This window comes from Sceloporus occidentalis, unplaced genomic scaffold, assembly GCF_023333645.1.
Source record: "Sceloporus occidentalis isolate IW3139 unplaced genomic scaffold, rSceOcc1.0.p SCAF_134, whole genome shotgun sequence".
In the NCBI taxonomy this organism is placed as follows: Eukaryota; Metazoa; Chordata; class Lepidosauria; order Squamata; family Phrynosomatidae; genus Sceloporus; species Sceloporus occidentalis.
Genome location: NW_028317114.1, coordinates 1,858,152 through 1,883,039, shown reverse-complemented (window position 1 = coordinate 1,883,039; position 24,888 = coordinate 1,858,152). Strand labels below are relative to the sequence as shown.

Sequence of the window (24,888 nt, the reverse complement as noted above, 5' to 3'; positions counted from 1 at the left end):
CCCATTCTGATGCTCGGTTTGAACTTCAGCAAGTTTTCTTGACCACGTCTACATGCCTAAATGAATTGAGTTGCTGCCATGTGATTGGCTGATAAGCTATTTGTGTTAATCAATTGAACAGGTGTACCTAAAAAAAGTGGCCAGTTAGTGTACATTAAACAAGTTTTGGCAGAAATATATTTTACAGAAATTCCAATATTTCATTTGTATAGAAGCCATACAAATGAAGGAATCTTACATTATGTGGAGAGCAGAACAGCATTATCTAAATGAATAACGTCAAGAGTGCATTGTGGCCATAGAATTTTGCCAGTAATAAAAGAACTGGAGAAAGTGCATAGAATAAAAAGATCAGGAGCGGATATTGTTATAACCACATCAAAACCTCTTATTTCTAGGACTCGGCTCTGTAATTGGGAAAATGACATTTTGTGGCTTATCAGAAAGCCTGAGGAATATGCTTGAAAGTGCCATGTGTTGCGACACCAAGAAAACTCTATTTGATGTGTCAGTACGTTTATGTTAAGGTAAAGGTCATTACTGTTATGTGGAGAGATGTTAAAATATGAAAGCAACACACAATAATCTGGCACACTGTGTATATGTATGTAGGTATATCTGGAATGCTAACACAGTTATGGCCGGGTACGCATGGTAGTGTAAACACATGTGCCTTCCTGGGTACGCATGGCAGTGTGTATTTAGGTATGTATGTCTGTGTGTGTGCTGGGTACATCATGTGTTTATCTGGGTATGTTGGTCCATGAACATGTGTCTTTGTCAGGGTATATTAGGGTGCGTGTATGTGGGTATCTTATTGTGTGAACATGTGTGTTTGGGTATGTTAGTGGGGGTATTTTAGTGTGTGAACATGTCTTTGGTTATGTTAGTGTGTTTGTGTGGGTGTCTTGTGTGTGTTAGTGCTGAGAGTTTCTGAATGTTTGTGTTAGTGCTGAGTGTCTAGTTGTGTTGGTGTAAGTATCTGGGTGTGGGTTAGTGTGAGAGCCCCTCCAGAGGTCAGGCTCTGGATCCACCCTTGTCATAAACCCATTTAGTCAGAGACAGCCAGGGATTTCTAGGCTTTCTACAACATTCTCTGATGGTAGAGCTGGCTCTTCTTTGTGATCGTTACTTTTTGTGATTCCCAGCTATGTGATGATACAATCACCAATTTCCCTTTTCTATCAAGCCTGTAAAAAGTTATATCTAATCATTATTGCTTCTAAAATCATCTAGATTTTCCTTTAGATGGTCTGAAATTAGTGGATAATTGTGACATATAATCCATAGACCATATAATAGCCATATAAATTGTTACTCCAATGTTTGAGTACACTGTGGGAAAAAAGTTTTGAAAATGATCCTTGAAAGAGAAATCACACACCTTTCGAAACACTTCCTCCGACATAATGCATTGATTGTGTGTGATATTTACTTGGGGCTTTTGTGGGGAGTTGTTGTTGTGGAAACTGTAACATGCAGTCCTTTCTTAAACTGTGCATCAGCCCGGTGCGCCGCATTTAGGGTTGCAAAGGTTTTACCAGCAAACGTTGCTTTTGTCAACATTACATAGGTTAGAACTGAACGAGGCATGATCAAAATAGCATGAATTGGTCTGGGGACATTTTTTCAGTTTGCCAAATACTCAAAAAATCAGATTTGCCCACCTCTAAGAGTATGAAAGCCTATTTAAACCTGCAGTTATATGGTGCACCATAATCTACGAGTATAGAGGTTTAAACAATTATACTGGGAAAAATTGTTTGTAATAAAATAAGCCAAACCTACCTGTTCAAATTCTTCCATATCCACTTCACCATCTCCATTCAAGTCAAACATTTTGAAAGCAATCTCAAAGTTCCTCTGTGGAGCTATACAGAATAAAAGAAAATCATATTAGAGTTCCTCCTAAGAGAAGGTTTAATGTGTTATGGCAAAATTGAAAATCTCACTTCAATGAATCAACTACGAACAATGAACGTCCAACCATGGCCAAGCTGGCCCTTCATCTAAAATAGTTAATTCAGCTTGTTTTCATTACCTGCCAAAAATACCCCTAAAATATGGAAAACCTTTATACCCTAGCATAAAGGCTCAAGCTTGCATGTTTAACTATTACCATCATCTTAAATGCCGATATACACACTCATACTAATGCCATACTGTAACATACATAACCATTCGGTAACATACATACATTGGCTAACACTATACATATATAAAAATACACAATCTAACACACTATGCACACATATACACTGAATCTGGCACAACTATACAGTAGTACACTACAGTCCAAAAAAATAATAAAAGAGGAATTAAATCTTGTAAAGAAAAAAAGGTGCTGGAAACATTCCTCAGAGATTTTGGTCCATATGGACATGATGGCATCACGCAGTTGTTGGAGATTTTACGGCTGCTCATCTAAGATGCAAATCTCCCGTTCCACCACATCCCAAAGGTGCTCTATTGGATTGAGATTGGTGACTGGTGACTGTGGAGGCCATTGGAGTACAGTGAACTCATTGTCATGTTCAAGAAACCAGTTTGAGATGATGTGAGCTTTGTGACATGGGGCATTATCCCGCTGTAAGTAGCCATCAGAAGATGGGTACACTGTGGTCATAAAGGGATGGATATGGTCAGCAACAATATGCAAGTAGGCTGTCGCATTTAAACGATGCTCAATTGGTAATAAGGGGCCCCAAGCATGCCAGGAAAATGTCCCCCACACCATTACACCACCAGCCTGAACCGTTGATACAACACAGGATGGATCCATGCAATCGAGACTCATCAGACCAGGCAACTCTCTTCCAGTCTTCCATTGTTCAAATTTGGTAAGCCTGTGCGAATTGTAGCCTCCGTTTCCTGTTCTTAGCCAACAGGAGTGGCACCCGGTGTGGTCTTCTGCTGCTGTAGACCAATCTGCTTGAAGGTTCGACGTGATCTGCCCATTCCCCTCTGACCTCATACATTAACAAGGCATTTCGTCCACACAACTGCTGCTCACTGGATATTTTCTCTTTTTCAGACCATTCTCTGTAAACCCTAAAAATAGTTGTGTGCCCCCGTATGGAACCAACAACCATGCAACGTTCACAGTCACTTAAATCCCCTTCCTTCCCCATTCTGATGCTCGGTTTCAACTTTAGCAAGTTGTCTTGACCACATCTACATGCCTAAATGCATTGAGTTGCTGCCTTGTGATTGGCAGATTAGCTATTTGTGTTAATAAGCAATTGAACAGGTGCACCTAATAAAGTGGCCAATGAGTGTATATACAGTATATATTGACATTCAATAATAATAAAAAAACATTAACCTTTGAAAGAAGAATGTTTTAATCACATTTTTGCTATAACATTAAAACAAATCAATCTACCGATTTAATATCACAAAATAAAATCAAAAAAATGGACTCATCGGCCCACCAAGACAATCTAACCATGTAAGAGCACCACTGGGATTAATCAGACAAAAGATTGTAACGGAGATGCTCCAAAAGAGTAGCATCTGCCCTTTATCCTAGAATATAACCTGAAAAATATAAGCTTACTGCACTGGTCCTAAAGTGGCTTTGTTTTTCATTGTTTTCAGTCCTTTTAAAAACGTAGCACTCTGTAACAGATGCAAACCCTGCAGAGATGGTACATTTGTACTAACTTATCTTGTACAGCTCCCTTAGGCAGGTGCCTGTGTGTTTATTATTTAATGTTCAATGGTCTTTGAGCCTGATGTACTAAAACATCCTACTATCGCAACTGCAACAGGCAGTGTCATTTGGACTTTTTTGGACCCATTTAACAAAATAGGGTGTATTAAAATGTGAAGCTTATAATGATGTCCTATACTTCCATGCAGCAATTACAAACTCTGTTATTATTTGTCTCTTGTTGAGGTCTCCACTGGAAAAAATTACTTGTCTCTCAAAAATCTTGGCATGTCTCTCCATGATCCTCCACAGTCTTTACCTAACTGTATTAATAATAAATTACATTGTATTTCTTGAGTGAGGTTTGCAAACAGTGATGTCGGCTGAGGAATGAGATGACTTACAAATTGTATAGGAATTAAGTAAAAAAAGCATTTTTTTTGATACACAATTTGGATACTCTGTACTTTTTTAGCTGTTTTGATTGTCAGCTTGTCCTTCAGTGTTTTTCACTAACCAGTTTAGTAGCTTTTTATGAGAGAGTCTGGCTTGTTTTCAGAAAAGGCATGCCGCTGAGCATGCTCCAATTTCTGGGAGAGGTATAAAGCTTTGAAAGGATCATACACTGCTGGCAGCCAGATAGCAGCCGCCACAGAAATCGGTTTGGGACAGGCAAAAGGATACAGCTGACGCCTTGGACACGTTCCATCATGTTTCTGAACTCTGTTTTAACAGAGGACAGAACACCCAGCAGGTGTTCTTATTCATTTATGGATTTTCTCAAAAATAGAAACAATCTCTAATTCTTATATTTGGTCAACAAATACCTAAATTAAAACTACAATGAAAAGCATTTTATTTAGGCAAAGTAATAAAAAAAGATATTTACTGCAGTTGAGAGGAGTTCAGAACCTCAAGTAAAATTGCAAAGGCATATATATACTATACAATAACTACCACCCCATATTGAGTTATCCATCAGGAAGCTACATGTTATCAAGAAACTCGTTGGCTACATAAATTAATTTATACAAAATAGCATATTATATTCCATAAAGGACAATTTATAAGATTTTATTTGTTTTAAAAAATACATCAACTAGTCTCACATTGTTTGGAAATAGATTTCTTTTTAAATTTCTTATAAAATGCCAGACCCGGGTGAGGACCAGTGGTATACTCACTAGAAAGAACTGTTGTCAGGAAAATATAATCTGAGAAAGAGATCAGGCCACATTCCCCCAACGTGAAGAAGATGCTGTCTTCATCTGCAAACTTTTCTCTTTCTTGGGAGATTTTCTGTTTATTATGAAAGGAAGATAATACCAAAAAAGTGTTAAACTTGAGCAAACACCCAAATCAGTTAAAGTAGTTTTTATCTGGATAGTTACTCTCCTAGTTTGTTTTTTTAAACATGTTGGATTGGTAAATCAAATATTTTTGGATGAATTAATGTCACCATGCATGGTGAGAAAAACGAAGGTGGCACTATGGGTATTTTTGGCAATTACAGTGCCCTCCACCGATATTGGCATCTCTGGTAAATACAGGCAAAGAAGGTTATGGAAAATTGTCTGTTTAACCTTTTTTTTCGCAAACACAGCACAGGTTTAACAAAAAATGTGAAATATGTCTGTGGCAAAATTATTGGCACCCTTTTAGTCAACATATTGTGCGACGTTCCTTTGCCAAGATAACAGCTCTAAGTCTTCTGCTATAATGCCTGATGAGGTTAGAGAATACATGGCAAGGGATCCGAAACTATTGCTCCATACAGAATCTCTCCAGATACTTCAAATTTCGAGGTCAACGCCGTTGGACTTGCCTCTTCGTTCACCGCACAGGTTTTCTATGGGGATCACGTTAGGGGACTGGGATGGCCATTGTAGGACCTTGATTTTATGGTCAGTAAACAATGTTTGTGCTGATTTTGATGTATGTTTTAAATTACAGCCCATTTCAAGCTTTCTGGTAGAGGCAGTCAGGTAATTATTTAATATGTGTAAATATTTGGTAGAGTCCATGATGCCATGCATCCTAACAAAATGCCCAGGTCCTGACTGTACCAAAACATTAAAAAGCCACCACCATATGTAACTGTGAAGATGAGGTACTTTCACATTTAGCTACCTTTCTGTGTGTGCTAAACCCACCTCTTGTGTTAATTGTCAAAAAGCTCTAATTTGGTTTCATCGAACCATAGAATTTGAAGTAGCTTAATTAGGTGTTTTTTTTGCCTTCTTTTGGATCAAGAATAGGAAGGTTAGGTAGAAGGGTTGAACTTGATGGACTTAGGTCTTTTTTCAACCTTATATAATATGTAACTATGTAATCTTATCCCTTTTGAAGTTCCAGTAGTGTAGTGATGGTTGAGTTTGTTTTTGCATGAGAGTAAAGACTTTTTTCTTTTAACCCTTCCAATCAGCTTGTGGTGATGTAGGCGACATTGGATTGTAGTTGGAAACTTTCTGACCCCAAGGCACAACCGACTTCTGCGAAACTCTAATTCTTGGAGATTTTATGGCTACACGAACCTCCCTCTTCACAGTGTGTTGAGACAATATAGACACACTGCCCCTTCCCTGTTAATTCATAACATTTGAATGGAGCCAATATTAGTGGAGGGAACTGTGTAATGTATTTGTATTATACTTGATATAGTACTGTACTAGTACTAGTATGTTTGACCAAAAACCACCATCAATTTGCATTTTCAGGTAGAAAAGGCTATATAATAGTTTAGCTACGTAATTGATAAGAACACAGGGGATCCATTTTATAATGCAAATGTTTAAAAAGCTAAGAGAGGTTCCAGTTCACAAAAATTGAGACAAAATCTCAAACAAATACTGACATACGCTCATATAGAAACCACAGAAGGTGGACTTAATAAACTAAATATATTGAAGTCACAAACCAAAAAAAGGTAACTGCGTCATGCATTTGCCAAAGCAGGCATTGTACATCACAAGCACTGAAAGTCAGTAGGAGAACACATAACAAACTCAACACCACACCAGGGCCCAGTTGTCAGATTATACCCATTGGTTACCTCTGTCTGGCGAAGATCCAATCATATTCAAATAAAGGAAAAAAATGGTTAAATAGTGACACACATAAAGACAAATAAGCATCACTGATAAAGGTACCCATGTGGCTGGAATTTCTAAAAGGTCAGAGATACAAATGTGTAGGCTCCATTTCAATGTGGGACTCTAATAACAGCTAAACTAAGTGATTTTAGTCACTGGAATGTGATATAGACCCAATTAAATACACACTTTATGTTGCACACTGAATTGTATATAAATAGATATACCTATATATCAAAGATGCAAAGACACCAAGAGGTAGGTTAATCATATACAAACTCACAACTATGACTATAAGTCCTCCCCGAAAGCCGAGGGTCCCAGTAGAAAGTTATAATTTAATGATCCTGCCAGAGATTTATGATTTTGCATTATTAAAATGTTAACACTATGTGTCACTGGGCTACTTTTCCTTAGAATGTGTTGTGTCTTCAGGTCTTAAAGCATACAAAGGAATTGGTAAGAAAGGGGATCTAACATGGAAATAAATTAATAAAAGGGTAGACAATGTGAGGGAATAATGACAGTAGGGGGATTATGGTTATATGGTAATTTGAATAATGATATGGGGGTAGGGCTGAAAAAGTTAACAGTATCAAAATGGCAGGGGTGAGAAAAGTAATTCTTGCATTTTTTAATATGTTAGCAGCAAATATATAAACATAATATAAATGAGAGGTTTTGGTTATATGAATTGGCCAAAGCATAATTAAGCTCACCCGCCACGTGAAGGCACACTCTCAATAGGGTGAGAACCTACGCTCACCTCCTACATAGTGGACACACAAAGCAGTTTATACTGCTACCAAAACCTTATTAATGTGTTGGACAGAAAGCTGCAACCAGACTGCAACCAACAACCTCAAATATGTGCAGACAGGCAAAAGAAAAAATGTCGGTGCGCTGAGCTAGTCTCAGGCTCTAATAATACAAATGTATAATACGAGGCCTACCAAACAGGTGTAAGCATGCTGCAAATACAGTGTATTGGCTGTACAATGTATACAAAAAACAAAAACTGTCTGCGCTTCTCACCCTAATAAATTTGGCAACAAATATATAAACATAATATAAATGAGGTTTTTTATTTTCATTTCAGTATGTTAAGGTGACAAATTATTGCGTTTTCAGTTAGTGGGATATACTGGAACTCAAGGCTTAATTTGAGAGCTATGTTCACATTTTTCGTGGCAACACGTGATGACAGCCAATACTTATTATTTATTAGTAGACAAGGAAGGGAGAATGGGCCTGTAACAGTGTGACAGAGAGCAGATTCCAAACTGACCATTATCTGCTGAACAATAGGATAAGCTCTGCTGTGTTTTAGAAGCGGGGGTGTGAAGTGGGATACATTATTACATAACACCTGTGCCAGGCTGCCATTATAAAGGTACAAAATGAAGTTATATCTGAAGCACTGTTCAGGTTATTCATTTGAGATGAAATCTGACTATCTTTTGATGTTAGAAACTACTGCTACGACTTTATATCAATACCTGAGATGTATTGAACAGACCTTTAGCTCCAAGAACAAAAAAGTTGCTCATAACAATTATTATTGCTATGGTCCCTGATCCCCATTTCAGGTGATACTACATCCTAAACCAGATTCGATTTTTTGCTTCCCAAAACACAACTGAGCTAAAGCAAGTAAATGAGGACGCTGAATTGGTAGCTAGTGTTCATCTGAGCATCACGTCGAGCATTTGAGCGTTCTCTCTCGAGATTTGCATTATGTTTTAGTAATTTAATTAGAAATAGGGTTTCCAACGCTGGGTATTGTTATAAAAATGTTACATTCAACACAGTAGATAGTAACATAGTTCATAAGGTTGAAAAAAGCCCAAAGTCCATCAAGTTCAACCTATATACATATTGTGTCCCTACTTGTCCAGAGGAAGGCAAAAAACCCTTATGAAGCAGATGCCAATTGCCCCATACCAGGGGGAAAATTCCTTCCCGACTCCAAATATGGCAATCAGAATAAATCCCTGGATCAACGTTTTGCCCCTATTAATCTAATATCCATAACTTGTAATATTATTGCTTTCAAGAAACACGTCCAGGCTCCTTTTGAACTCTTTTATTGAGTTTACCATTACCACTTCCTCTGGCAGAGAGTTCCATAATCTCACCGCTCTTACTGTAAAGAACCCCCGTCTGTACTGGTGTAGAAACCTTCTTTCCTCCAGCCGTAGAGGATGTCCCCTTGTTATAGATACAGTCCTGGGTATAAATAGGTCCTGGGAGTGATCTCTGTACTGCCCCCTTATATATTTATACACAGTTATTAAGTCCCCCCTAAACCGTCTTTTTTCCAAACTAAATAACCCCAATTCTGATAATCTTTCTGGGTACTGTAGTCCTCCTATTCCCCTTATTACTCTGGTTGCCCATCTTTGAACCCTCTCCAGCTCCACTATATCTTTCTTGCACACTGGTGCCCAGTACTGTACACAGTATTCCATGTGTGGTCTGACTAGTGACTTGTACAATGGTAGAATTATTTCCTTGTCGTGGGCATCTATGCCCCTTTTGATGCACCCCATGATTTTATTTGCCTTAGCAGCAGCTGCCTGACACTGGTCGCTACAGGTAAATTTACTGTTAACTAAAACTCCTAAATCCTAGTAACTTCATATATAATCAAAGTTGTACAGCTGCTGATTTCTTCCCCAACAGACGTGTGCGTGTGAGTTACAAACAGTCTTCGGCTTCATATAACAAGCATTTGAGCTAATGCTAGACAATGGCCAAACATTTTAAGCAACCATACCCAGTAAGCTCCATTAGCGCCTGTGCTGTTCTAAGTAAGCCATGTAAAGCTCCCATAACAAAAGAATAGTTGATCCATGTTTGCATTAAGTGAAAAACACTGATCAATATTTTTCTAGGCTTTTAAAAATAGCCAAGCAACCAATGAACCAAGCAAGGCTGACCAGCAGTAGAAACTTAAGCCAAAAAATCTGTGTATTTTTTTTATTAGTCCAGATATCTGGAAAATGTACACCTCCCTCTTAGGTGAACAGATTCCAATATGTTAAAATGATTGTCTTAATCCCAAAGGGGTCAACAAAAGCCCATTAATCAATAACATATTGTCCTTTTTTGAGGAAATATGGAACATAGTACAATGATTGTCAGTTTTCATATAACTGTATCATTAGCCATAGGTATTAGTGGTATATCTTATGGAAAACTCAGACTGTCCATCTGCATCATTTTGGCAGGGAAACAACTTTTAAGAGGATAGTGGACTTCCATGTAAATACATTCTATAGAAAAGGAAACCAGATAAATGCTATTGAGAAAAACATTTTCCAAAAGCATTTCTGGTTTCAGCATGCTAATATGCGATTTATCGAGTTTACTTAACTGAAGTTTTGTTACAATTACATTTAGGTAATAGTATACGGAACTTACACCTTCACAAAGGAAACACAATTCATAATTTAGGGTAAACAGTGAATCCTATCACATAATAAAGCTGTAAAATTAAAAAGAAGAAGAGCCAGGGCTACGGTTCCCATCATGCTCATCAGTATTCTGGCTAAGAATGATGGCAGCTGAAGTCCACAAAAACACATCGGCACTTTTTACAAAATTTTCTCTGAAATCGCGATTATCATTTTGATATTGTTTTTGTTCATGAAAGTGCCGTATTTTAACAAAATCATGTCGTAATCACGTTATCTGGAAATAAGTGCGCAAGAAAAACAGTTATCATGTAAACAATTTTCGTTGTTAGACAAAAATGGTATATGTGGTCTCTACATGAAGCCCTGCATCCCTGGGTCTCGTGGTCATCTTCTTTTTTCAAGCAGGGAAGTGTTTTTGGCTGCACCCAATCTATAGCCACTAAAGGCTGCCTAGGGGTAGCCATGTCTGTCCCCAAAAGAGAGAGACTCCAAAAAGCCTAACCTGAGATGTTATGTGTATTACTACATGATATATGTGTAAAGTGATCCCGGGGCAGGAACACTCCACTGGTTGCAATGGTAAGTAAAAGCAAGTATAAAACTGTGGGCCAGAAACACTTTCTACACATAATCATTATCGTGTAAATATGCCTGTATTAGTCACTACTATATGTATGTATATATCACAATACACTACCATTCAAAAGTAAAACAACATCAGGTGGATCAGAAATACAGGACCGACATTGTTAATGTTGTAAATGACTATTGTAGCTGGAAATTATTTTTAATGCAATATCTTCACAGGCGTACAGAGGCCATTTTTATCAGCAACAATCACTCCTGAGCTCCAATGGCACGTTGTGTTAGCTAATGCAAGCTTAAGTTTCGAAGGCGAATTGATCATTAGAAAACCCTTTTGCAATTACGTTAGCACATATAGAAATTTCCTTGTTTAGACTTCAACAACATCATAGGACCTTTCACACCGGTATGCATGAAGCATACAACCAATATGGCCATCAAAGTACTTTGCTTTTAAAAAAAAATCTGGGAAAACAGATAAAGTCAGTCAGAATCCTATTACAAAGAATTAACAGCAGGGCACTTGTATACCTTCAAACCAACCTACATAAATATGCCCATATTGTAGGAAGAGCAAATGAGTTAAAAAAAGGAAATCTACAAGGGTATGAGATGATGTGAGTACAAAATATACCACAATTAGTTTGGTTACAAATATCTAAACGTGTTCCCTTTTTATAATTAGTAATCATTTAATACAGCAGCTAAAGTCACACAAATGTTTCATTCATTGCGGTATTACCCATGCAAATGTACGTGGCAACTTTATATCATCCCGTGGGCACAGAAATCTTAAGCAGTCACTTGATAGGGATGGTGGCCAAATAGGGAATTTTTTTCTTCATCAAATAATTAAAGTAAAATGTAGGAATTTACATAATGTAACTAAAATTACTTTTTTTTCTCCATTGATGCTTTGATGAGTTTCCAAAGACTGTCACTGCTTAAGACTGTTCGGTTAATTATGACTTCCCTTTCCAGTCCTGTATTTTCCACTGATCAATTAACCCAAATTATTTGAAAAACATAATTCTCCACAATAAATTTGTAATTTGACAGCTGTTGAAATTTTACATACTTACCATTGACAAAATGTCACCAGAAAGCCAGTACCTCTCTATTCTCATGTGATCTCCATCCCCGAAAAGGCAAATTCCAATATGGCTTCCATATTTCCACCAATGAAAAATCATTTGCATATATATTACATTGTGCAGGAAACGAGACATCTTTCTCAATTAACTAAACAAATACAATGAGCTTCCCCTAATGTATGCTAAATCTATTTAAGTGGAATATATTTATATATATAATAATTACCAAGAATACGTTGCATAATTTCATGAAGCATTAGCAATTTAACTTTTTATCAAGTTAATGCATGGAATGTGAGTTGATTCATTTAATAATTATCATATCGTAGTATTTGCCTATAAAGTACTTGGCTGAGATACACCACCATACATCTTCATTAGAGAGCGGTCAGAATTTTATAAATCCTTATCCTATTAGTTCTGCAGATCATAACCTTACAGGGTGTCATGAATCTTGAATTAAAACAGTAGCACTCAGACAGTATTAAAATCTGCTTAGATTTTCTTCTGAAAATGTCTGCATGTCAGGCATCAAAATCACATTTTCTTCTGAAGACAAATCTGGTTGTATCTATTGGTAAATGCAATGTAGTGTCCACCCTAAAGCCATAGGGTAAAGAAAAGGGCATGAAAAAAAGAAAGGAAAACACAGGTATAGAGCTCACGTGTGGTTCAACAACCAAAATCACTGATAAACATTGCCCATAAAGTGTACATCGACAATAAATGAACCTAAGACTAGTCCTGTGTTTGCCAACCATATACACCAATCAGCCATAACATTATGACCACTTGCTGCCCCGTTTGCGGCCAAAACAGCCCTGACCTGTCAAGGTATGGACCCTACTAGACCTCCGACGGTGTGCGGTGGTATCTGGCACAGAGAAGTTAGCAGATCCTTTAAGTTCTGTAAGTTCCAAGGTGGGGCCTCCATGGATGCATACTGGTGCCATTTGTTCTCTAGGTGACACACATGCACCTGGCCATCTATGCGATGTAAAAGAAAACGTGACTCATCAGGCTAGGGCACCTTCTTCCATTGCTCCGTGGCCCAGTTCTTATGCTAACATGCCCATTGTAGGTGCTTTTGGCAGAACCATCATTAACTTGTAATTTGAGCTACAGCAGCTCGTAAGTTAAATTTGACAACACGGGCCAGCCTTCACCCCCATGTGCATCAGTTTTGAGGATGCTCTCATCAGTCTTCTATCACAATTTTCGCTTGCTGCATATCCCACCTACTGATAACAAGTTTATCAGTGTTATTCACTTCACCTCTCAGTGGTCATGATGTTATGGCTGATCGATGTAGGCCCCCACACCGTAGCCTGCATTTTATTGCGTCTCCTGGCGTATATATAGAAATTCGTTACACTATCTCTTTAAAATGTACAATGTAATCCTTAGTGAATTATCTTCGCTGCCCATTATATGAATGTGACACAATTATACCCTTATTAGGCAACATATTTAGAATTGGGACATTCAATTGTCCTACAAAGCTGTTTTAAACAGCTATGCCTTTGTGAAGTCAATAGTTTAACAAAATATTTATATTTTCTTATCAATAAGATTATCTGTTCAAATCCTAGCACAGCTACAAATTGAAAATAAATTATACACCTTCTCTTCCCATGAGGCAGCTCTTTTGCTAGCTTTTGAGAACCAACAGAAAAAGCAACACATCTGAATTATGCATAGCTATGTTTTTTTATATTATTATCTAAGGTAGCATCCTAAGAGATCTTCCAAGACTGGAAAGGGAAATTCAGATTACAGTCTTTGCAGCAACGTATGGAGTTATCCATCACCAGTAGGCCAGCTCTACTTGTAATTCAAGGCAAGCATTTCATATCAATTAATATAATGTAAGCGATCCCTGAGCCCAGGCCAACAAGATGCAGGCATGCACGGTGTATACTGCTGGAAAAGAATAAATATATTCGGTATTTTAAATTTGAGCATGAAGACGCATTGTTCAACCTACAGAGTTGGCCATCCATTGCTTTTAACTTACAACATACCATACCCCACAATAACAAACTATGGACTTTTTGGGGTAAATTTAGGGATTTCTTAAATACCTATAAGTGTATAAATTAATTTAGAGTGTTCATTATCCTATACATGCTTAAATTTATGAAGCAGAAGGACTGCAGGCTTCGTTGGTGAAAGTTGTGAAATCAATTAGCTATGTGTTAAGTTATTCTAAAAAACAGATAGACACGCATTAGGGTAGACATATTCAGATGAAAGTACATTAGCACACTCTAGACCAGTGGTCCTCGTACCAGCCTTAAAGGACCAAATGAGATATTTTCATATCATCTTAGCATGGATTTGAAAACCATTTGTAACACCTATAAAGTCAATTGGGTCAACATCTCAAAAAAGTACTCCTTCAGGACCCCATCAATGCTAATACAGCAGAAAGCAGGGAAGCAATGTTTCAAGTCTGCGTGGTAGAAAAGTTCGTAACCACTTTTACCGCAAATTCAATAGGAGTTTGAAGTGGGTTCTTCAACTGGTAAAGTATGAGTGCTCAGTGCAGTGCATTTTGTCTGCTATGACATTATCTCTATCAATTAAAAGGTTGTTTGTTTGTTTGTTTGTTTTTAATCTTCTAAAATGTTACTGTGTGTAAAAATCCACTCTTATTATAAAAGGTGTTAAAAGAAATACGAGAGAGCAAAACTATAGGTTATATTTGATATTATGCTGTGTGTAAGAAATACACAGAAATCGTATTTCTGAAAACTTCATACGCGTCAACCAACTTCATCAATCAAACATGAGTGATCTGCTGTCATCGTAGGCATCCTGTAATATCACAGTAGACCGGAGACTAGAAGTCATGCATTTCAAGCAAATCTAGATTTCTGTCTGAAAGGCAAACATGTGGAACCATATCATGCAATGAAGTAGTTTTCCATCTGTTCTTAGTGTGAAAACTGCACATGATGACATGTTAAATGATCCGATCTCAAATACAGGCAAATATGCTATACTCTGCAGGCAAAGGACTCTGGGAATGGATAGTGCAAATGAGGGTGCATATCATTGATTAGCAATTGCTAAGCCGGTACAGCTAACCTATAACGAAATTAAATATATATATATATCAGCAAAGGTCAACTCTGTGGGTGAAGGACAAGCATCCTGCCCCTTTGCTATTATGCACATTATCATATTTTAGAAGCAAAATCCATAATAAAGCACATGCTATTTTGGTCAGTACCTGCCAGAAATCCTGAAGAAAGAGTAGGGGGTGTAGGTGGTAGTTAAGAAGAAGATAGAAAAACCAAGTAATGTTTGGTTAAACAAACGAAACGGGTGAAAACAATGAAACATTTTATATATATCAAACAGAAAAGTCAAACATTCAACAATATTCTTTTATACTGAATTCAAACATCGCACCACAAGCATGTGAGAAAGACAACACACAAATAAGTTCTCAGGGTTGGAAACAATGTTTATCAATAAGTAGCCGAGTTCCAAATTAAAATGTATCATGCATGCTGTCCAGCTCTGATTTACAAAATATGTATTTTAGAAAGCATGTTATTACATACATTTGATGTAAAATTCATGATCATTGTGTAGTAATAATAAATAAAATCCTTTCATACTCACTGTGATTACCCCCAGGTTTCCCTGCCTGCTCAGATTCCAGGCACCCCAGGCATTCCCCACCCACCTCTGGACATCCTGATAGATAATATGTTAATCACTGAATGCACAACCCACAATGAAACATAAAACACGCTCCTGCTTTATGGGTGAATCCACTGAAAGACTTGCTTCATTTTTTTAGCACTGTTAGATTCTTTCCTTTGGTCCTCTAGCAACTAACCAGGATAAAGGTAAAAGGTAGCTCACGAGTGTAACCAGCCATGCAATTTACGTTGCATCACGGCAAACGCAAGCATTGCTTCCCAGAAACTAGGATTCAGTGACCAGTCCGGGCAAATTCCCAGGCATGAATACCATATTAAAGGGACAGCTTACTGCCCCTGACAGTCCCACCATAGAAGAATGCCTAATAAATACTCTGAGTATCTTAATAGGAATTTTTCAAAAAAACATTATTTAAGGGAGGATCTGCAGCTGCTTTCCTCCTCTGTAGTCTGACAATTCTTTACACCGATTAGCTGCTTGAACACAAACAGTGGTAGGAAAGCACTCCCATTGAAATCAATAGATTTCTCACATGTGCATGGCCTCTGAAGAGCCGTAAAATACTGGTGGGCTAGGGGTGTGGATAAATGTACATAAGGGATTCCGCAGAATCCTCAACGATTTTGTAAGGGAGACACCAAGACATTTTAAAAAGGACCACAAAGATATCATATGCCTTAAAGAGTATATCATGGGTTCAAGTGTCCCTTTAAATTAAATGTTGCACAGAAATAATAAGCAACTCTCTATACTATGTATTAGTTAACATTAATAAACCTAAATGAATTGCTGAATCAACAAAATATTTATCTATAAAAGGTTAGATGTTTATAAACCACAGCCTGGTTTGTGTCCCTGTAACTTTAAATTTTGGTATATTTATGGTAGACATACTAGTTCCAGGTATGCTTTGGTTTCCTTGTGAATATGGTGTGTCTGTACAACATTCTGCTTTTCCATTGCATAAAAAAAAAACATGAATTAACAAGTTAAACAAAGAAAACTGCACTACGGCCGTGGAAATGAGTTGTCTTAGATTAACTTAGGTGGTTTTCTTTAGCGCAACTTCGCTCTCACACGTTGAAAAGTAAAGAAGAAATGTTGGGGATACTTTTCCAATAAATATAACTGCCTAAATTTAAATTATTTTGCTGCATCTCTGAAAAACAGCCAAAACCCTGAGTTGAGAAATGTAATAAGGTTATTAAAATACTTGGCATAGATTACCAACTAAAAGTGTGAAAAGGAAATGTAGTTCTTATGTCTGTGTGCTTTAGGTGTGTAGGCAGAAGACAAATGCAGTAAGGGAAGGAAGAGGAGCAATGATGAAGCAGATTTAAGATGGGGCACATACAGAATCAATAAGCATTTAACTTTCCCTGCAGCTATGGGATAATAAATAGTTCACTGTCTATAGTTTGATTCTGATCACTGGAATGAGCCAATGATACTTAAAAATAATTTATTGGAAAAACCATTAGCTGCTAAACCACTGATTATGCAGACTATACATTTGTACAAAACAGCAAGGTATAGTCTTGAGTTTATAAACTAGCAATAATAAATAATTTTAAAGAACACTTCTCTAGAAACAGATTCTTCCGTATATTAATATCAAGTTGAAATGTACTTTTTATATTTATAAACCTCAGTCATCACTAAATATATAACTAAATTCCTTTATCAAATATACCGATGGTGTTTATTTTTAGGTAGTACAATTGTTTTGGATATATATGAATTGAAAGTCCAAATAATGAGAGGGTGGGTTCTGCAGCATAAGGTATTCCATCTTAATCAGTTTCATGTCCTGCAGTTGTATCCTTTCACCTTTATTCCAATAGTAACACTTTACTGCCACTGATTGACTGCTTCTAGTGGTAAGGATCATCAGACCGCTCAAGAGGAGGGTACTGCAACTTCTGCCTCAGGTAAGTGCGTTATATATGTCTTATCGTGTTTTGAAGAATGCATATTAACCTACTAACTTTGGACCTAAACAGGTAGCAAGCACACTTTGTTATTCTCCAAGATACACATTAATGAAGGAGATGCAGCGCACATTACTAATAAAACTCAAGCGAGGAGAAGGTTGTACATGCTAATGAGAACTGCAGAAGACTGAAGATACGTTCAAGGACAATCTCTGCATGCTACTGCAGTGCGAGATATGGGTTAGAGATTTAAAGGCTCGGGTTTGCTTCAAAGGCTTCGAAAAGAGAGAAAATAATCAATTGAATCTTGCTAGAGCAATGTGATCCATGCTATACAGGAACAGCAGAAGATAAAAAGGTATCTTGAAGATATGCTCTGTACAAAAAGAATGTACCTTTATTCGAAATTTTATTTAGAACACTTGGGTCTATTTTTACATTTCCATGAGATGAATGTTACTGTTGAAGCAGAGATGGACAAGCAAAGCTTTAGGTTGCATAAAGAACTTCCTTGCACAGGAGGCCCAAAACTCTGAAGTAGGGGTGGAAACTTAACAGGGGGAATAAGAAAAAAAAAACATTTTTATGCATATGACAGGTGAATGATGCCTTTAAATGTTCACATGGTTTTTTTGTAAAGGCATGTGGCCCTTTCTTCACCCCCAGCCAAATACCCTGCAGGAAGTGCTTGGACGAATGCATCTGTCTGCACGTGATGTACACACCTCCAGTCAACTCCAGACCTTGCTCTGCTGTATGTTCTGTTGGGATCCAGTGTGAATGTGATTTAAGTGGGAACACTTTCAGGCCACTTATTTGTAGCTTTAAGCAGCCAATCGGTGACAAGAAATGTAGAATCATGGAGGAAGAATTACAATTTTGCAGCACGGCTGCAAATTCTGTGTCAGTTAAGTGCCTTATATTTTATTTTAAATTATTTGTCTTTCTAAAGAATACAAATTAAAGTACTTACATGGTATTTTAATATGTATTCTTATATAGTAGGTGTGTCAGGAATGATAGGCTGTGCCCTTGAATGTATTTCACCTTTAGCTAAGGTCACGGGTAAAGGGGAAGACATTCTATAGCACACATACACCAGGAATACTAAATACTATGTATCTAGGAACATACAGGAAACACATAGAAGATCATATCATTAACCATTCTGGTCTTTTTTTTACATTAGATTCATTATTGAGTAATGAGCAGCTTTCTCCCCTTTAAACCACCACTAAGCACATATAAAAACCTCTTCATCATACCTATTTACCACAGCTTGATGCCTTATTCTAAGCAGATGAAGGTCAGGCTACCTCCTATGAAGACGGGCCCAGGAGACATGGGAAGCACCCTCTACTCTTTCACCTTTTGTTTTTACATTCTCTCATTTCCAGTTTGCTACTTCTCCCTCTTTTTTTATTTTCTATGTAAAGCACATCAATCCAATGGCTTGTTTCACAGTTTCATGTTCATCAGTCAGTTATTAATTCAGGGACATCCATAAAGCTAGCCCACATTGCTCTCTTTCTTCGTGCAAGTGGTCTGCCAACCAACTGTGTCCCAGGAACTGATTGGCCGGTGGTGGAGCTCAGAAAGGGCACATAATGTCATGTTGTGTGTCCCTGTGATAGAAGTGCATTTAAGAAAAGTTGAGGCATCAGGAAAGGTAAGTGTGTGAGTCTGTGTGTTAGTGTAAGTGCCTGATGTGTGTTAGCATTAGTTTGTTTGGGTGTGCACTAATGTGTCAGGGTGTGTTAGTATGAATGTTAGGGTGTTTGTATTAGCATGAACATATGGGTATATTAATGTGTACATTACTGTAAGTGTGTGTGTGTCAATGTGAGTGTCTTGTTGTGTTAGTGTGTGAGTGCATTAGTGTGAGTGCCTGACTGTGTTAGTGTGCATTAGTGTGTCTGGGTGTGAGTATTCGTGTATGCTTGTTAGTTTGAGAGTCTCTCTGCATGTTTGTCTGTGTTAGTGTATGCGTGCATTAATGTAAGCGTCTCTCTCTTCTCACCTAGTTTTCTCTACTCTGTCTTCCCCTCCTTTTCTTCTCGTCTGCACACCGTAGTTGAAATAATCGTTTAGCCATCTCTAGGCACTGCTGGCAAGGTCTTCTGACACCATCACAAATATGCAGGCTATATTATTATTGTACATCTTTAATGGAACTGGAAATCCTCCAGGAATCCAGGGTATTAGGACACAATCCACATCCTACAAAATGGAACTGATGTCTGCAGCAATACATTTTTACAAACATGCCCTACTGCGGCAGCAATTAATTCTTCCACACATTCCTCTTACACATTAACAAATAAGGGCTTAGCAACATGTACCTGCTACATCGAAGATCCAATGTAGATCAAACAATTTGGTTCTTCTTTCTTTCACATTCCACTATATTTCCCCTCTGTTTTATTAGCACAACATTGAGTAGACCCCTCACATTTTTGTAAATATTTTATTATATCTTTTCATGTCACAACACTGAAGAAATGGACATTTCCACTTGTACTCACTTTTGTTGCCAAGGCGCAGACATTAATGGCTGTGTGTTGAGTTATTTTGAGGGGACAGCAAATGTACACTGTTATACAGGCTGTACACTCGCTAATTTACATTGTAGCAGAGAGTAATTTCTTCAGTGTTGTCGCATGAAAAGATATAATAAAATATTTACAAGTGTGTAAGGGTGTACTGTATTTCATTTCTTGATTTCTGTGTGTGTTTTTATAAAAGATATATATTGCACTGAATATACTCGGGAAGTAGCCCAGAACATCAAATTATGTATATCACACTATTGAAGGCTGTTAAAAGCTACTCTACACTGTTGTATGTGCTTATGTTTATCCGACTTGTATCTAAATGTAACACTTAAAAAAAAAAATTGACTATACAAAATTTTTTTTACCAATATACAACCGCAACCAGATCACCAGCAGACAGTATGTTAGATCAATGTCTCCCAGTTAAAGAAGCATATAGATTTCCTTGTAAAATGTTTTTGTTACAGAATGTAGGATGTCCAAATACTCTTTATTGGTTTGTCCGAATCATAATGCTTACTGAACATATAGCTTATCTTTTCGATATCCCTCCCCAATTGTTCCATGGTAACCTGACAGATCCTTTCCTATGTGCATCTGTGTGATATATATTTGTTAACATGTATGTTCACACAAGCTTGGTATGACATGTTTAGCTACATATGTCATACACACAGTGGTTGTAGAAAGCAGAAGGTTAATGTGGTTATTTCATGTTAGCAGAATATGAGACTATATTTTAATGTGGGATCGACTAGGGGATAATGGGGATTATTCTGAACAATAAAGAGAGAGAACAGGCAATTAAGAAAGGGACAGAGACAGATAATTAAGTAGACGGTTGTGAGCAATAAATATAAGGATCTGGGGGGGTAGGTTAGAAAGGAAGAAACTGACAGGGAAAACGTGAAAGAGATAAAGTGAAGACAATGTGTTAGAAAGGATAGATTAAAATTGAGTGTAAGACCCTTATTTTTTCCATCTTTCCTCTCATCCAATCTTATTCTTCTCCTTTCTTTTTTGCTCTTGTTGTCTCTCTCTCTCTCTCTCAAAGCTTATCCCCTTTTCATCTACTCTATTTTTATCTCTTCCTTTCTCGTCTCACTCTTGGACTTTCACCAACTACACCTCTGGAAGCTACCCTTCACAGATTGTCCAGGATATGTGTCAGCAAAAGGTGGCAACCCTATGTCCAGTCCTTCATAAGCCTCTTCCCATGTAATATTTATACCTGTTTACTTTTGATCGCATAGGCTTCAATTATACTTATCTTTCAGACAAGGAAAGGAGTGGGCTTTTGGAATGTGCTTATTTTTCAAAGAAGCGCGATATGTATATGGAAATTTCATATTCAAATAATTTGAAAACTGTCTTCATGTGTCATCGAAAAAGGTAAGTGGTTAGTGCCTAGGGGTGTAGTCTTTGATTGAAAGTACTTAAAAAAAAATGAAATTGTCAGATTAATAAACAGATTTTGAATCTGAATCATGGAAACAGAAAGGACTTTGTCAGATTTGTAATAAATGCAGTATGAAATTGTAATAATTGTACTTGTCCTGGAGGAAAATAGAAAATTTTCTGACAGCTCCTAGTGAATGCCATTATTGATAGCCTGGCTGATGTTGATACCTAGAAAGTAATAACGAGTTGGTGCTTTTTCCACCACAGGATTCAATGGGGTACAGCTGTGACTGGTCCATAGTCTTTAAGGGTTGAGCTGTTGTAGACACAATCCACTTTACATACTGGTGATCTTATTTGCAAAATATATTGTAGATATTATTGCTATTTTGCAAATCCCTCCATTTCCCCAACTGCTTTCATTTCTTTATAGACATTTATAGATGTCAACATTCTTTGAACATTTTATAATGTTTTTAGATTGGTAGAAGGGGATTTCTTGTTGGTTTAAGAGCAAAATTCACATTCTCTTATCCAATAAAGGCTTAAAAAGATGTTAGTAACTTAACGGCAAGCAAAAATGAATCCACTCACCACAAAATGTTAAAGATTTGTTTTTCTTTTTAACAGACACTGGCCATCATATGCACTTCAAAGCATATGATAATTTAAATGAGGAGATCAAGCCATCATTTTCTCAGATTTGCAACTGCATGGGGAGATTCAGCTGCACAGCCCTTGTGTATATGTATTTCTCACTCCTCGGCTTCTTGCTTTGCAGGAGATGGTTTTGGCAAAGCCGTACACCACTCACGCAATTGCTCATGTGTCAAACACAACTCTTCCATGTAAATGGGATCAGAGTGCTTTTCGGGCACTGACTGGCTGTTTCAAGCATCCAAAAGTGTTGTAAAAACAGACCATGGGGGTACAGCATTGCAACTCTAAAGATTGGTGTGGCTGCAGTACATTTTCCATTAAAAGGTTAACTCAAATATTTTATATATGTTAAAAATAAAAAAAATAAAAGTATTGTGTTTTCTTTATTTTTATTTTTTAAAACAGTTCTAGTCTTTGCATTATGTTTTGTATGCATATTGGTAACTATCTTATTTTAGCCCTATATGATTCCTCATTACACTGCCCAGTGGCAAACAAAAGAATGGCTCAATCTCAATAACCTTGCCTGACACTAGGCATGATAGCCCATAGAAGAAAGGTTTACACTGTATAAAAGCAGGGTGCCATAAAGAATCAACTGAGTGTGGTAACTGCGCAGAGAAAATACACCCAAAATATCACATGACCGACAACAATGGCAGCCTCCGGGTCTGCAGATAAGGGAAATGTTTTGGAAGAAATTTAAGTTTTAGTCATTGATAACCTACATTACTTTATACAGCACTGTATTTTATGCTCAAGGACTAAAAATATTTCCTCTTTAAGTTGTAGTTTATGTTTTACTGTCTCTGAAGGAAAAGTTAATAGCTTCATAGTAGAATAATTACTGAGAGGGCAAACAGTACAGAAATGTAACCATTTTTATAAAGACTAAAATAATCAATGTCAATAATTAACCCTAATTACTCCTTCTGGATGCTTAATAAATACTACTATTCATTTGCACATTATGCAGCCATTATGAAAATATATATTTTGTTTATTCTGTACACATGTACACAAATAAAGATAAGAAAAACACTTAAATATTTTATGGTGGACGGCAAGAAAAAATATGAGACAAGTAGAATTGTCACTCACTGGTATGTATAATAATTTGTGCAAAATGAAGCATACATGGTTCCTGTAATGGAGAAGAATTGCCATGCCAAAGAGTAAGGCGATCATTACACGGTAAAATGATTTAAGGTTCACTGGTGGTAAACCCTTTAAAATCAGTAACTATTTGTGGCTTCACCTGATAATTGGCTACATAGAAGGATCAAAAGAATGATATTTACAAATTAATCGGTTGAAAAATAACACTTTTTGTCCACTGACACCAACACTGGTTGTCATCAAAATGACCACCCTGGTTTATTTACAAGTTCTGTGTTTATGACCATTCTTTTTAAGCAAAGTGTTTATTCAGATGGCACCGACTCTTCAGTCAATATACTGTTAAATTGAGATACATTTTATCCAGCAGGCACGTGGAGCTCCTCTACACTTGGTGAGAGCTATTTTGTGGCCATGTGTAATCACTAACATGATTTTATGTCTGGACTACTCTGTCGTGTAAGTCTACACCAAGTTGTTTATAGACAGGAACCTATAACAACAATAATAAGAAGAAAAAAATAATAAAAAATTGCATATTTGGAAATAATGTGTACTGAATTTAGCAAGTCACAGATTAAAAACCAACAAGAGAAAAAAATACAAATTGTAAATATGAAAGTACCAAATGTTTTGGCAACAAAAAAAGTGGTTTGAAACTTTCGATAACACAGCCAAACAATAAAATTAATATTTAACTCACCTTTCCATCATAACGCTTTACGATAAACTGATCTAGCCCCAAATCTGTGAAAGCAAAATATTATATATATACATAAAAATGCAGTTATGAAATTTGGCTTACAGAGCTTGAAAAAGGAATAGCCGGAAAAAACAAATTACAGTTGAAGTCTCACAAACCTTTACTACCCACGAAAATTTGGGAGATTTAAAATGTAGGGTCAGACATCTATCATGGTTTACATTCACATGCATTATACAGATCTTATATAGTTTAACAGTTTAAGATGCTTTTGAGACCAAAAAAGGTGCAAGGAAACCACACAGAAAAATAGACCAATATTTCAAAAATATTTTATGGCTAAATGGGCTCACATTTTCTAAAAGTATCTTTGAAAACATTAGGATTTTACAGCGCTGAAAGGAGGAGGAAATGTTTTGGAGATTTAAAATTGATTTATTTTGTGAGAAATAAAGGGAGCAATGAACACCATTGACTGAAATGGTTAAAATTAGAAGCCAGTTTCAAAGGAAGCCTAATTCAGAGAAACAAGAAAAATAAAAGAAAGCACATGCATCCTCCTAGTATAGAGGTATCTTCTCACCAAAGCATTACCTATATGGCTCGCTATACATATACCTCATACTTTGTAACATAAGCCTAAAGTAATTAAGAGGGTATACTACACCTCATCTGTTATTCTGTATTCTTCCAACACAGTGAACATGTCCTCTTGTTACAAGGGGATGCTGATTTTGATTTGTAAACTATAGTCAATTTAGTGGGTAAAATATATTTATAATTTTATTAGTGCAGGGCTCGACTGAGAATTTTGTCCTGGCGCCTAGGTCAGGGGCGGCCTGCGGGCCAATGTGCGGCCCGCGTGATCTGTACACATTTTTTTGTAGTTCAGCATGATTGGTGCATTGAGAAACCTCTCAATGTTTTAATTTGCCTCATGCCATTCGTCTTTAAGGAATAACTACTGAAGGTACTTTTCCAAGGCTC

General features: G+C 37.0%; 1 protein-coding gene across 7 annotated transcripts in view; it reads right to left on the bottom strand.

Annotated features, from left to right (window-relative positions):
• Positions 1-24,888, bottom strand: part of LOC149281360 (calcium uptake protein 1, mitochondrial) — an 85,122-nt gene that overhangs the window by 41,187 nt on the left and 19,047 nt on the right. For 2 of the 7 annotated variants that reach the window (XM_089499368.1, XM_089499369.1), the window contains exons 4-6: positions 23,902-23,945; positions 4,840-4,954; positions 1,789-1,871 (exon numbers count right to left, since the gene is read on the bottom strand). In XM_089499368.1, coding sequence (XP_089355494.1) covers positions 1,789-1,871; positions 4,840-4,954; positions 23,902-23,945 — 242 coding nt within the window. Of the gene's footprint in view, positions 1-1,788; positions 1,872-4,839; positions 4,955-6,707; positions 6,714-15,086; positions 15,099-23,901; positions 23,946-24,888 lie in introns of all 7 variants that reach the window. The other 5 variants (XM_089499364.1, XM_089499365.1, XM_089499367.1 and 2 more) reach the window with 5 other exon arrangements.